General features: G+C 36.6%; 1 protein-coding gene across 1 annotated transcript in view; it reads right to left on the bottom strand.

Annotated features, from left to right (window-relative positions):
- FRK (fyn related Src family tyrosine kinase) overlaps nt 1-14,856 on the bottom strand; it is a 61,110-nt gene that overhangs the window by 22,915 nt on the left and 23,339 nt on the right. Inside the window, exons 3-5 of the mRNA XM_035538576.1 lie at nt 11,120-11,241; nt 2,982-3,145; nt 2,169-2,337 (exon numbers count right to left, since the gene is read on the bottom strand). Coding sequence (XP_035394469.1) covers nt 2,169-2,337; nt 2,982-3,145; nt 11,120-11,241 — 455 coding nt within the window. The remainder of the gene's footprint in view (nt 1-2,168; nt 2,338-2,981; nt 3,146-11,119; nt 11,242-14,856) is intronic.

Below are 14,856 nucleotides of genomic sequence, written 5' to 3' on the forward strand. Positions count from 1 at the left end.
AAGGAAGGAAGGAAGGAAGGAAGGAAGGGAAAGAAAGGAAAAAAGAAGGGAAGAAAGAAGGGAAGAAAAGGGAAGAAAGAAGGGAAGAAAGAAGGGAAGAAGGGAAGAAGGGAAGAAGGGAAGGAAGGAAGGAAGGAAGGAAGGAAGGAAGGAAGGGAGGAAGGAAGGAAGGGAGGAAGGAAAGCTATTAAATTGCAGCTGTAACTTGGCATCAGTGTCCCATGAAAGTTTCATGTATTTCTGGGTAGTATCGCCAGTTCTGATTGAGTCCATTATTAAAAAGAAGTTTGTTTCATAGAGAACTGACAATATTCACTGTTCCCATTATACAGCAGGAGAAGCTGAAGTAGAGTTTTGAAATGAGTTATTAAAAGGAGATGAAATGATTAGGAGAGCTTCCCATTTTGCATATGCAATACCAGATAAATGTCAGCTGCACTTTCCTCCTAAAGGAAATAAGTATAAATGCATGCACTACAATTTGTGCAAAATCTAATTATTTTGTTTGATGAGAAACAAATCTTTTCCTAGAGTGCTAATTGCCTCATATTTTCTTGAAGAAGGAATAAGGCAATCTCTAAAAGAAAACCTAATGTCACAAGAATTTAAGACGAGTCTTGTTCTTCATCCCAGTTTTAATTTCCTTCTTTAAATATTGTTGAAAATATTTCATGCTTTAGGAAGAATCCTTCAGTCTTTTGCAATAAAAAAAATTTGTCCAGATGTTGTTTTAAATCATTAAAAGAAAGTAAACTATGATGAACAAATTAGAGCCTTGCCTTATGGAGAAGAAAGGCAAGTACTATACTGGATTGTTTAAACAGAGGTATAACATGTAAGAAATATGAAATAACTCCCTGTCTTTACACAACTGAACTTGTTCTCCCTTTCAGAGTCATATCTGGAAAAAAAAATTAATTAATTAAAAAAAAAAAAACTAAAACATCTTATCTACACAAAGAATTCTGCTTGTACTTCAGGTTGAAAGATTCAGGTCAGATACAAGGAGAACCAGGGTTCAGACTTCTGGTTTCAGAAGTCATTAAAAATAGGCTGATGGATCCCTGTCACAAAAGGTGGATTGCTGGATTCTATCTTAGGACAGAGAAATGGACAGAAAATTCAAGATTGTTTCTGTGTTTACTAGGCAGTATGGAAATGCCAGTTCTCTGAAAATGTATGCTTTCACACGACTTACAGAAGAACTTTCGTCTGAACAGTTTTCCTACTTTGGGTAAGAGAAAGAAAAAGACAAGGTTCTTATTTGCTTTCAGTTTGCAAGTCCCAAAACAGAAATAATACTGTGATGGAAGATAGCCCTAAAATGCATGCTTAAATGCCTCCCTGTTCAGGAGACAATTCAGCTAGGACTCAAGCATATTTAGTTGTTCTTCTGAACCAAAGATATCAATCTGTTTTGTTTTCTGAAACAGGATCATTAATGCCCAACTTGAGTTTTTTCAGTTAATAAAAACAAACTGTAATGTTAGCTTTTTAAAAAATTTATATATCATCCAGGCTACCTTTCTTCTCTATGAGATTCTTGCCATCTGCTGGCAGATGTTTTATGTTGTCAACTTAAAATGCACAGATTTAGTTAATGAAAAATAATCAAGAAGAAGTATCAAAAGCTATTTTAGTCACAAGGTTATATTATATGCAAACATATTAATGTTGTGTATTAAAACCTAAGAAGATTGATTCAGTCATTATTGAGATTAAAGTACTTCTTAAATACAACAAGCTTAACACAGTATGTCTTCCAAAAGAGTCTTTATAATATAGCATGTAGTCACCAGAAACAATTCTAGCAATGACAAACCAGAATTAAATTGATTACTTCACCTACAGATGAAATGTAGACACTCAATTCCATACCAGCAACATTGTACAAAGGAGTTGGCCTTGCTGGGGTTGCCTTTTATGTAATATAGATATTGAAAAAGAATTTGTCCAGCTCACACAGAAACAGAAAACTATATAAAATTGTCATTCAAAATACTAAAGACTGTCTGGACCTTGAGTTTTCCCAGCCTTCATGTCTAAGTGCAATGATTTTAAGAATGGTTGCATATACTGATAGGGTCTCTTTTTAATACCATTGAAAAAATAAAGCAGCAGCTTTGGCAGCATTTCACATTATTAGCAATTAAGAGCAATTCACATACCTGGTTTTAATGTTTTGATTGCCACAGGGGTAGTATTGTTCCACCGTCCTTCCCATACCTCACCAAACTGACCAGATCCTAATTTTTTAACGAATATCAAAGAATTTCGGTCTATCTCCCACTGGTCAACAGTTTTATACGTCAAATCAAAAGTATTAGGAATTTGTACCTGATAAAAGAAAATAAATATTATGTTAATTTAGATTTCTCTTTTTTTTTTTTTCAACTGAATATCCAAGTCATTGTTAACTACATCATGTTAAGTTGAATCTGATACAAATGTTCCCTGAGAGCACAAACATGATTAAATAATCTGAGAACACAAAATAGAGCCCAGTTCTTGGTTGTTTTTGTTTGTTTGTTTTTTGTTAGAAATAAGAAATATCCTAAAGAAAATATCCTGACATTAAAAGTTAAATTTAGAAGTCATCCTCCTAGAAAGCTTTTTTGAACAGTGATGTATTGCTTGCCTGTACCTTGTGGTTTTGTCTCAGAAATTACTTATGCACAGCTGGAGTTATGAAGCTGGAGGTTTCATCATCATATACAATTACGAAAAGGTATTAAGAAATCACTATTTGTCATATTTTCTCCTCCAACTGCAATATGATTTGTTCAAAATGGCATGGTATTTTGTTATTAACATATCAGCCTCAAGAATGAAACTGTATTGCTACCCAAAAATTCCTGAAAATACGCAGATCATTACCATTTTGAAATGGTGGAAGCAGCTACGGGGCTAGTACTTTCTGACTGACACCTGACAAATTAGCTTACAAAAACTATGTTGCACACTGTACTATCCACACATACCTTTAAACATGGTTTTCCAAGCACCACGCAAAGGCCATCACTGTTCTTACTGTAATAGTAAACAAACTCATTCAGAGTTTTAAAAACTTTCTGTCTGCTTAGGAAAAAGCCTTCTTTATCCAGACTTCGGATCCTGTAGTGCTTCACAGACTCACCATCTAAAACTAAGAAGATTTAAATATATTAAGTTTCCAGGTATCACAGCAAGAGTACAATACAACTTTTGATGAGCATAATAGATATTAGATTCCTAAAGGTATTTGTGAGGACCTTAAAATAAATTATTTTCAAAAATGCCAACTATCCAAAATCTCTTTCAAACCAAAGTCCACTGTTTAGGTAGCTTAGCATATCCAGTCTATCAGTCTTTAACTTTTTTTTCTTTTTAGGTTTGGAGATTCTTGCCTCCACCATATGGATCGACACAACAATACATAAGGACATTATCTGTGAGGCAGTACATGTTTTCCACAACATGAAATGTTTTCTGTGTGTGTTTTTGTAGGACAACAAAAACAGCCAGGAACATTTAATTCAAAGTAATCTATTGATCCATTTTTAATATTCCATTTGTCAGTATAAACATTCCAAACAACAGCTTCTGAACTGGTAGGCATGTTAGAGCAAATATATTGTCCATAAACTATGATTTTCTGGAAAGCACTCACATTTTCCATGGGTTTTATTGAGTTTTGTGTGTGCTTGGAATATGTAAAAGTAAAGACAATAATGCTTGGTTTTGAATAGCTGATGACTACCCTTTGCATTGAAATGTATTTTATTGTTATCTGTTCTTTTGTAATCAAAAAGACCTTCACCTCCTCACTTCCAGTAGGTTATTCAGGTGCATCTCATGACACTCAAAGTGTCCTTCCCTGTGACCATCAGAGCACTCCTTGACAGTGCCAGAAGGAAAGCTAGGCCCCTGCAAACAGGATCTAGACAGAGAAGCAGCAGCAGACCAGAGATGGAGAAAAATGCACTCACCTAATGCATTGGATAGTATAATTGTTTTAACTCCTATCAATGCCTCAGCTGTTAGCTCTAACATTAACGGTGCCATAAAATGAACTTGGCTGCTAATGAGGAAGCCTGGCCATATAAAACACAACTTAAAAAGGAAGATGTTTAACTACTAGGATATATGTTTTGCATCTCAAACAGAAGATACATGCATCAGTGGAAGAAGGTTTTCTGATATGGGGAGATTCAGGTGGAAAAATGCTCAGAGCTCAAGGAATGGTACCAAGCTGTAATGAAATTAAGTGAGAAACAAGTATTTGAAAGTGTGGATAGGTTTTTTCTTTTTCTCTTTTTCTTTTTCTTTTTCTTTTTCTTTTTCTTTTTCTTTTTCTTTTTCTTTTTCTTTTTTTCTGCCGTTTAGAGCTGGTGTGGGAGCAAGGTGATGGGACACAGGCTGCTCAATTATTGTGGAGGCCACTGAGATTAAGAATCAAACCAAAACAGAAAACGGGAATCATCCAGTGAGTTTGAGGAATGGCCAGGGGGAGACACACTGGAGCAGGACTAAATGTGAAGGACCACCTTTCGGAAAAAGACAGAAATAGCAATACGTAAAAACAGAAAACAGAGAGAAAAATCAGAGACTGAAATTCCAGCAAACATATTTAAACATATTTAATTTAGGTGTGTTGACTAGTGGCAATTCTTAGTTAAGTAATTAATTCAATGGAAATATCTTTCCATCCTATAAGCAGCCTCAGCCTTTTGTATTTGAATATCTAATTACTGACAAGCTTGTTATTGTTCCCCTCTGGAATTACTGTTGCGGATAGATCCTTGATACTGTAACACTTCACGTGAATTTTGCTCTCTGCAACTTCCTGAGCAGGGGAAGCAGGGAGGGAGGTGCCAGCCTCTGCTCCCTGGTCACTGATGGCAGGACATGAGGGAAAGGCAAAAAGCTGCACCAGGGGAGGGTCAGACTCGGTGTTAGGGAAATTTTCTGTACTGTGAGGGTGGTCAAACACTGCAACAGGCTTCCTGGAGAGGTGGTTGATGCCCCATGCCTATCAGCGTTCAAGAGGGGTTTGGACAATGCCCTCAATAACGTGCTGTAACTTTTGGTTAGCCCTGAAGTGGTCAGGCAGTTGGACTGCATGATCTTTGTAGGTCCCTTCCAGTGGAACTATTCTACTCTATTTAGGCATTTAATTGTTGATCACATTAGTTAGAGTAAAAGAAGAATACACAGACAGCTACATATTGCACATAGAAAAAAATATATTCCAAGTTATTGGTTGCTTGCAAATAACAAAGATTGTATAAAGTATATTTCTCTCACCATTTTGCTAATAAAAAATAAAAAATAAAAATCTTCTTAATCGCTATCATGTATGATCAAATATTTTTCTGCTGTACTGTGCGATTGTCATGCTAGGCCACCAGAGGGCATTTAGGAGCTGTTGAAAATGTTAAAGGATTTTATTTCTGCCACAGGTAATATTTTTAGAGAGCTGAATTACCAGTCTACAATTCGGCATGAGGATCAGAAATGAGAATATTTGTAACTCCTGAGTTACAGGAGTTATATATACATATACATATATATAACTCCTGAGTATAAAGATAACTACATCAGGCTTTTCAGATGCCATTCTTTTTATTTTAACGCATTTAATTAGTATTTTCTTAATTATAAAATGTATTTACATTTTTGTGATACATGTTTCAAAAATGGTGCTAAAGGAAAATGAAGCAAAGAGTAATTCAGTAACAACAGACTGAAAATATATTGACTTTTTCAAAGTTTCAAGTAAAATGCATATGGACAAATGAATTGCTATTTATGATTCACTGAATAAAAGGGCAGCAGGATGACTGAGTTAATCCAGTCTCAGTATTATATCAAAAGTGATAGTAGTTTGACTACCTGTTTTAATTATTAGCAGTATTATATTTATTACTTACAATGCAGCTGCAGCTAATCTTAAAGTAAGAGTTGGTTTGAAAGATGTGCTCAGATTTCTTAAAGGAGCCTTGTATGAAGCTTTATGGTTGCCAGTATATACGTCAGACCACACTAGTGCAAACTTCTGACCTTACGTTATCTAAATCTGTGAGTAATGGTTACGTCAGTGTTCTGGACAGGATCCATTTTATACTGGATTTTGTAGATACCAAATACTTTATCACGGTTCATGGCATTCTGCTGTTAGTTAGACTGCATTCCTCAATTTCACATCAAATTGTGACCCGCCAAACAGTGTTTGCCAATCAGTTGTTCTAACCTTCTTACCTCAACCAAAAAGTGAGACTTGAACAAGGAAATAATAAATGAGAAAAAGCAGTCTATCCACCATGCCTTATCTCTGACCAAAGGGAAAGTTCTTAAGACTGTGGAGGAAAATGATGGTTTATTCTACTGTATACTACTTTCATTGGCTTCTTATTCCTGTAAGGTAACATTGCTGGTTTATGGTAATTTCATAGCTCTTTATTCCCTTTAGGTGAGTCTGGGATGTTGTGCGGATAACTTGGAGAAAATTTCTGGTTTGACAGAACCTTTGCCTGTGATAAGCAAATGAGGGGAGGGTTGGTGCAATGCTTGACTGGGGACTGTTCAGTTGTAACCTGGGGCTGATCCTGGCTGCATGAGTGCTGCACCACACAATTACAAAAGCTGCAGAGTGGTGCAACTCCTCTGCCCATGCACGACACAGAGCACGTGTTGCTCTGGGAAGATCTAGCCATAACCTTTTGGTGCTTTCAGTCTTCCCTAGGTCCAATCAGCCTGTTGAACAGGACAGGATTTCATCTTCAGCTTCACACAGCTTGACAGCTACTGGGTTTGAAGACTGCAGTGGCTTTCTCCTCAACTTCCTTGCCCCCAAAAGAATCTCAGCTCTCTATTAGATTTCTTCATGGTTTAGTTTAAGAGAAGCATTCTTCTCTCCCTGCTTCCCATCTTTGTAAGTCTGGGCCATGCAGAAATAAATTTTGCAACCCCAAGGATGAGAATAAAGTAATCTACAGCCCAGGGCAGCAAAACTAAATTTTATGGTGACAGTAGCAGAGTCAACATCCTCACCAAATGAGTCATGGAGACACTAGGCCATCATCACTGCCAGCATCGCAGCATCTCTCCTCCCAGCAGTCCTCCCCCAGCACTGACAGTGCAGAGCAGTAGGCAGGAAAGGAAAGCAGGAGCTAAAACAGCCCTGGAGTTCCCAGCCCTTACTTCCCCCCTGTCCTTCACCAGAAGACAAAAGAGACATTTTAACAACAGGGCCACAGCCTGCCTTTCTCAAGGCCAAAAGCAGTGCCCGGTCACCATGTCCCAGGTGGGGCCAGAAGGAAGGAGGCTTTTTGGATCACTCTCACCAGCACAGACGTGTGCAGTGGCTGCCCCGAGATCAGTCTTCTGCTACAGCCATGATTTTGCCACTCCTATCAGTCTGCTGCCTTAAATGATTACCTATTTTTCCTAGGCCTAAAGCCAATCTGGACTAGTGGGAACCACACAATCTTTTTTTTTGGGGGGGGGAGAAAGAAAAAAAATAAAAAGGAAGAGAACACAAACCATTTGCATTGTCATTTAAGTCTTTTAGATACCATTATTCAGTAAGGGGGGAAGTAGAGAGCCTCCTGCCATCATTGGCAATGACACTCAATTAAGCTGAGCACATCTAAATTATGGCTTTTAATTAGAAAGAGGCAACGTCTAAGATGGCACCAACATGTTTAAAATTTAATATATTTCACACCAGACGCTGGAGTCATCAACATAAAAATCTGTCTACAACATGTGCATTTTTAAAATGGGAAAACCTATTTTTAAAATGTCAAACACTTTAAAATGATAGCAACACATCTCAGTGCCCTATGTAGTTTGATATGCTTTCCATTTAACCATTTGCAGCTGAGAAAAACCTTTCTGAACACCACTTTTTGTTTTTAATTTAAATATTCATTTGTCTTTTTTTACAGAATACAAATTTTCCCATCAAGGCAAGATAGAAGTGAAAAGTGTCCTTTTAAGGAATGGCAGGGCTTACTGCTTCCCTCTCCCTACCTCCCATTTTTCTTTTCCTTTTTTTTTTTTTTTATTATCCTGAAGAGATCCATTTCTCTCTCTCATTAACATTAAGTCTCTTTCACATTGCCCATATGAGTGTGGATATCAACCATGAAAGTCATAAAATTTAACAGTTTATGTGTGCCTGGGTAAAAATCTCTCTCCTCTTCTATTTCTTAAGCAAAATAAAACTAAAAAGGAAAAAAAAATGTTAGACTGGACAGTGAGTAACAAAACTTTCTGAAAGACCTTAATTCTGAAAGGTAGGTTATCACTTTTTAGCCATTATCATCATCGTCTCTGGAGTGAAACCAGAGAAGCAATAGCAAGTAGAGAAAATCCAATCAATCCTACAGATGATGGGATTTTGGGGGTCTATTTTTTCTACACTGAAAAAGCTGGAAACAGAAATCAGAATATATTCTAAATGGGAGATGGTTACTTCTCCAAGACATCCTAAAAGAAATAGTCCTGATTCACTGTTCCTCAAGAAAACATTGCTTTGCTTTGAGTGTTCCGTTACTCCTGATGGAACTCTCTCTCTCCAGGAGAGATTCAGAAAAAAAAACGCATTTTTCATAATATCTGGGGAACTAAACAACCTTCCTTCCAATTAATTCTCCCCACATTACAACCCACTTCAGCATTTACATTAGAATGCACTAGATCTCTCAAAAGTAGACATAAGTAATGAGACTATGGACATACAATATCCCGACCATTATGTGTACTCTTACATTGGACACAAAGAGCTTGCACAACACAAAACAGGCACCATTCAGTCAAGCCTGATCAGTAAGCAATAATAACATTTAGCTTATTCAAGATTAAGTAGCAAGTTGAGGCCAAATTAGATTCAAGCCTGGGAAGCTGCTAAAAAATCTAGCAGCAGCGGTAAATCATTTCATTAATACTCACTGTCTAAAGATTGTTTGAGAGTTTATTTTCCTTCTTTGCCTAAGAGAGCACAAATATTTAATAAATCTGAGATGGCACTTGCATACATGCATATATGCTCAGAGGTCAACCCACATTTGTGCTCAAAGGAGGGCTGGCTGCTGTAGCTGGAGCCTTGCCTCCACATATATAATGTTCTTCAGTTCTTCTGTCATCAAACAAACCAGCATGGAAGAAATCCAAATGGATGGCTGCATCTTGTTGTTATAAGCCATCATCAAATCTCCTGTTCCCTATTAGGCTTATATACAAATCTGTGGTAAAAAAAAAAAAAAAAAAAAAGTGTGCTACAGGCTTACTTAGTTGACTCAAATATTTTAAATAAGAAATCATATAGTATCTACCCAGGATCTGGAAGCAAAACAATGAACAGCAGCAAGGATGATCTCATCCTGTCATGAATGCAGGACTAATGTCTATTTTCATTCTCTTTGACTTTTCTGTGGTACTTCATACTGTAAATAAGGTACTGCTGCCTTCATCTCAGAGATTTAGTCAGGAGGCAGGGTAAGGAATTAAGATTTTGAATCTTTTCTAGACGGTTACTCTTGGGGAATAATAAAAAGAAATTGCATTTCCACCCTTAGGTGCACAAACACAAGATTTTTCACTGATTTTTAATAAGGTAACTTGTATTCAAGTGCCAGCTTTAAGCAGGTAATACAGGCATAGCTATCCTTTCCTGCATAACACCCTACTGTTATCAGTCCAGCCCAGTCCTTGGATGAAATCAGTTCACTGATGAAGAACACTTGAAGGAAGCTGAAACCATGTAACACAGGGATAAGTTGGCACATCAAGGGAAAACATTTTTAAAAGTCTGTGGCTACAGTATGATCTTTGAATAAAAGGGTGTGCATACAGTGGGTCAGTTCTGTCACAGTTTGGGAGCAGTCTGACTCCTTGTTGATGTTAGTTTTCATATCATTGCTTCTTAGCAAAAGCAAACTTCCTTGAGGGCTAGCTGAAAACTGTGGAAGGAACTCTCCCAGAACAGTAAATATCATACTTATTTCATAAACTTCCCTGTATTTCACTCCATGGGCAACATATATTTCTGTGTCTTGGCAATAAAAAGTAACCTTCCCGTATTACAAGACAGTGCAAGTATATACATACCCTTTCTTTCTGATTCAGAAAGAGAAACCAAGAATGTCTCAGAAGTTCATTAAGTTGCTTGATGAATTTTTTAGTTATACTGAGAAGATGACTGACATGAACACCCAGGCAGAAGAGGATTCAATGTGAAAGCACTTGGTTATGCACAAGACACCTCTTCTTTTACTGACATAAATCCACACATGACAGCTTCAAGTTTATTCACAAACATCAAGATTCTTTACTGGCTTATAGAATTAAATACATAGAGAACATTAGGAAGTTTGGGTGTTGTCTCAGACACATTACATTCTTGATGCACACTGGTATGACAGGTTTGAAAAAAATGTCCATGGAAAATAACCAATGAATAATCATGTGCATCTATTACGGCAAATGTCTATGACACAAAAAGATGGCATATAAATGTATGCAAATAAATAAAATAATGATGTGTTTATTTGATAGCCTTTTGGATTCAAAGAATGGACTGAAAGTATATTTCAAAAAATCATCATCATTATAAATCTAACTTTTTACCAACACTTACAAGTAACTTTTCAATGAAATACAGCTGATTCTGAAGAACAGCTTTGAATATCTTCCCATCACTTTTCCCTTACAACAAGTAAGCATAAACCTGTGGTTGTATTCTAGCAGACACCTCACTTTCTTAAACTGCTGACATCTGCTAAGATGCATTTAATTACTATTTTGTGTACAAGTCAGCACCACAGTGAAGAGCAGTTAAGGTATTTTTGACATTTTTAACATGAAAATAGTTTCAAGACAACTGGAACACTAGAAGTACTAAGCACAAGAAAGTTAATTTGTGTTCTGATCATAGTAATAAACAAAGCCTATAAAATGAAAGTTAGTAAAAACCTAAATTACTCTTGCCAAGATTTCTTTATGTATCTCCTGGGTAATACATATTATCACAAACTTTAATTTAATTTTCATGTCCACTGTTTAATGAAAATGTAAATGTCCAGACCCTGACAAACATTTTAAACATAGTTTAAGATGAAAAGCTAGAATATACCTGAAAGGGAGTATTCGCCTTTTAGACTCTCGCTTTCTCGAATTAGGAAGGCTCCTGACTGGTTTCCAGGATACAACAGCTGTTTCTCAGCATCTGCTCTCTTGATTGGGCCAAAAAACCATCTAAACAAATAAAAATTATTAATTTTACCGGTCAGTGAAACATGCTAGAAAGACAATTTCAGTTTTACAAGCTTGCTGCATATTTACTAAAACATAATGTGTGATATGCTAATTAAAATTCCAATAACATGGAAAAAAATATAAAAGAAAACCCTACAAACTACATGACAAAATTATTGTTATTAAATATTGCTTGTACATTTGTATGAAATCTGGATTCTATTGCTGATGGAAAGTCCTACTGATTTCAAGGCAATGAAAATTCAAAAGCAGCAGATTGGCTTTGTCTCAAGGAAAATTCACCAGGAAATTTTGCCAATGCTACCATAACAGAAACTGATGCTAAATCAGTTGACATCATTTGAACAATGCAGAGGTACAGGTATGCACTAAATCCTGACATCTTAAAAGTCAAAAATCCCCAAAGCTACAGAAATGCAGTAGGGTTCCAAGAGGCCATCCATGCTAAGGCCTTCCGCATCCCACTTCCATTTTGGTATCTCAAATGAGTTACTGGCAATTTTGCAGCTTTGCTGCTGTTCAAAAAACAGAACCAATATGTCTCTCAAGTCAGAGCAAACATCTGAACATCGATATTCTGTGAAAATCTACTCCTGGCTACTTCTCTTAAAATTAAAATATTTGCAAAACTTTTCCTCTGTCACTAATACTTGTAGTTTACAAAGCCTTGTTCAAACAATAGTTTTAGTTTCCTTCTCTAAGGGTACTAGTTATCTCTCTTGCTGCTTTGTGCCGAATGTAAATTAAATTGAAATAAGAGTGAGATGAGTCAGCATTTTCAACTGGGATGGTGTTCAGCTTCTATCCACCAAATATACAAAGTACTTTCCAAGATTAGCTCTGCCTCTTATTTGAAGTAAATGTTGATAAACGGTTATCAAAGATGTGCCATATACTCGCAGGCAAACTCTTTTTAAATTAATCAGAGATAAACTCATTATGCAAACTTTTAAGATAAATCAGTGTATCACACAACATGTAAGTTGCCTACTCAGCTACTTGATTTGTCAATTACTAGTGAAAAGTACAGGAGGAGTCATCAACAAATTGCTTTAGTATCTATAATGCTTCCAATCATTAAGAGAAATGAAGAAAATAAATCAGAACATTGGGTGAAACCTTGGCTGAGCAAGCATGCAGAATGATAAATGTTTTTGTATGAATAAAGAGGAAATAAAAAGAGGTAAATACAGATGGTGCTAGCCTACACTAGTATCCTTTGTTAACAAAAGAAAATGAAACCCAGATAATCTAGACTGCATTCCTGTCTTCTGACTTGACATTGATTTGGATAAAATAGGCCTTGATAAATATTTGGCAAGTAAAGAAATCTAATTAAAAAGTTGGAATGTTCTAGTAATAATTTTAATTAGTAAGCTTATTAATTCAACTAATTTATTTAATTAATTCATTAAGTATGCTATAGAAAACAAAGTAATCAATAAACATTCAAATCCTTGACTGATGTTCTCATCAAAGGAATGAGAGGACAGAGTACACTATAGTTAAACACTATTCAAATCCCAAAGAAAATTTATCTGCCGTAAAAAGCTAATTAGAACCTTTGTGAAATTTCTAAATACATATGCTTGAGAATAACATCTGAAAACTAGTAAACTACATGCTTTTAAAGAATTTGAACTGATATTCACTGAATCACAGAACAGCTGAGGTTGGAAGCCACCTCTGGAAGGCATCTGGTCCCCAGCCCCCTGCTAGAGCAGGGTCACCCACAGCTGTTTGCCTAGGACCATGTCCAAGTGTTTTTTGAAGATCTCCAGGGATGTCTGGGCAACCTGTGTCACTCCTCAGTCACCCACAGAGAAAAGAAGTGCTTCCTGATCATCAGTCATCAGGACTGAGCATCTGATTCCAAGCAAATTCAGCAGTTAAAAAGATGCTGCTGGCAAAATAAGATAATTAGAACAAACAGTATTTGACAAGACAAGTGTAACTGAGGCAATTATTACAGAGGGAGAAAAGCAGACACATATTGTGTATTCCCTAATTTGCATGACTTCATATGATGTGACTAGTATGTTTCAGAACAATATCGTGAAGACTACTTTTAACAGCCTCCTAGTCCAATATGGGTTTGCAATAATAATAATATAGAAAAAAAAAAATCTCCTTAACCTCAAAGCAAATAAATTAATTTGCTATTCACTTTTTTTAACAAAAGCACATCTGAATTCAAAGTACTATTTTCATTATAAATGAAAGTTTAAACTCCTTTTATAAAGAGTGAAGGGCTTATTTCAATTACTAGTGATTGAGCTTATGCTTCAAAAGGCTTAATATTTTACTTCATCCAAAGGCATGTATTTTAGAAGAAAAAGTGCTCTAAGGGTAATAATGAATCAAAGTAATTGCTCACCATCAGATATAGTTCTGTGGGATAGGAAGGTCAGACCACAACACCCTCTCCTTAGTAAATCTATTTGTTTTTATAGCTCCAAGTTAAATGAAGGTTTTGAAATAGAACAGTTGGAAAAACAGTTTATTTTTTTTGCTTAGAAAAACTAAAACATCAAGCACCATCCACTACCCAGGTTACCTAACCAGCAGTATCTCTGACATCTGTGTCTTCCACTGACACTAGTCAGTTCAGGAGCTTGTTGAATCAATGATTCATACACAGTTTTATTCTGAACTTCGGCTTGCAGCCAGATCATTTTTGGTCATTATTATCAATGCCAGATGTGTGCATCATATGGCACAAATGAGTGCATTCAGACTTGGGCATAAATTTCTGTTTCTAGCAGGAGCTGTCTGGTTGTTGCACTTCTGTCAGTGAGACGCAGGAGCACGCCATTTAATATCTTGGCCAGCACTGTGTTCAACATCCCATTCTTTCTCCATTTTCACTATAGGATGTCAAACATACTTTTGGGGGATTGTTTCTAGCAGCTTCCTCAGAAATCATTGTTGTTTCCACCATCATTCACAACTCACAGGAATACTTTCATTAACAATTGCAGGCTACTTCCAGGTCACTTCTGGCCACAACATATAGGAAGACATTAGGGACAGAAAAGATGACCTTCACGTAGGCCCATAACAAGCACTGTCTTTACTTGGTGCAGATGATGCCCCCATATGAGAATACCAGTGAGGTACGTTGTGGTCATTCAGAGTGTAGTGATCCCATCTCTACTGGTGATCGATTCCACCGGTAGGTTTTTTAACCCACAGGATCACACATGGATCATAGCAGACTAGATAATGGCACATTTCCTGACTCTAACAGTATCACTACGAATACCTACACTCCTATTCTATAGCCCCTTTCTTCCAGGAAAATAAATTATAAAACTTCTTCAAGCTGAATGCTGGTGGTTATTCCTGATGGGCAAGTTCTTGAGAAATAACGATCGTGTCACCTACGCTCACCCATTCAGTCCAGCTTGAATCGAAACCGAGTCAAAAGATTAGCTGAAGTTGATGGTGTTACTCGGCTCCACCACCTTCTTTGCTCAGATGCCCTCTGTCTTCCAGTGTGCAATGAACCGCTGCTCTCTAATTACCACAGCACCCATCTACCTGGCTCTGCTTGGTGTATCCATATGCTTCGCTACATACAAATCAGTTAAA

This window comes from Cygnus atratus, chromosome 3 (assembly GCF_013377495.2).
Source record: "Cygnus atratus isolate AKBS03 ecotype Queensland, Australia chromosome 3, CAtr_DNAZoo_HiC_assembly, whole genome shotgun sequence".
Classification (NCBI taxonomy): Eukaryota; Metazoa; Chordata; class Aves; order Anseriformes; family Anatidae; genus Cygnus; species Cygnus atratus.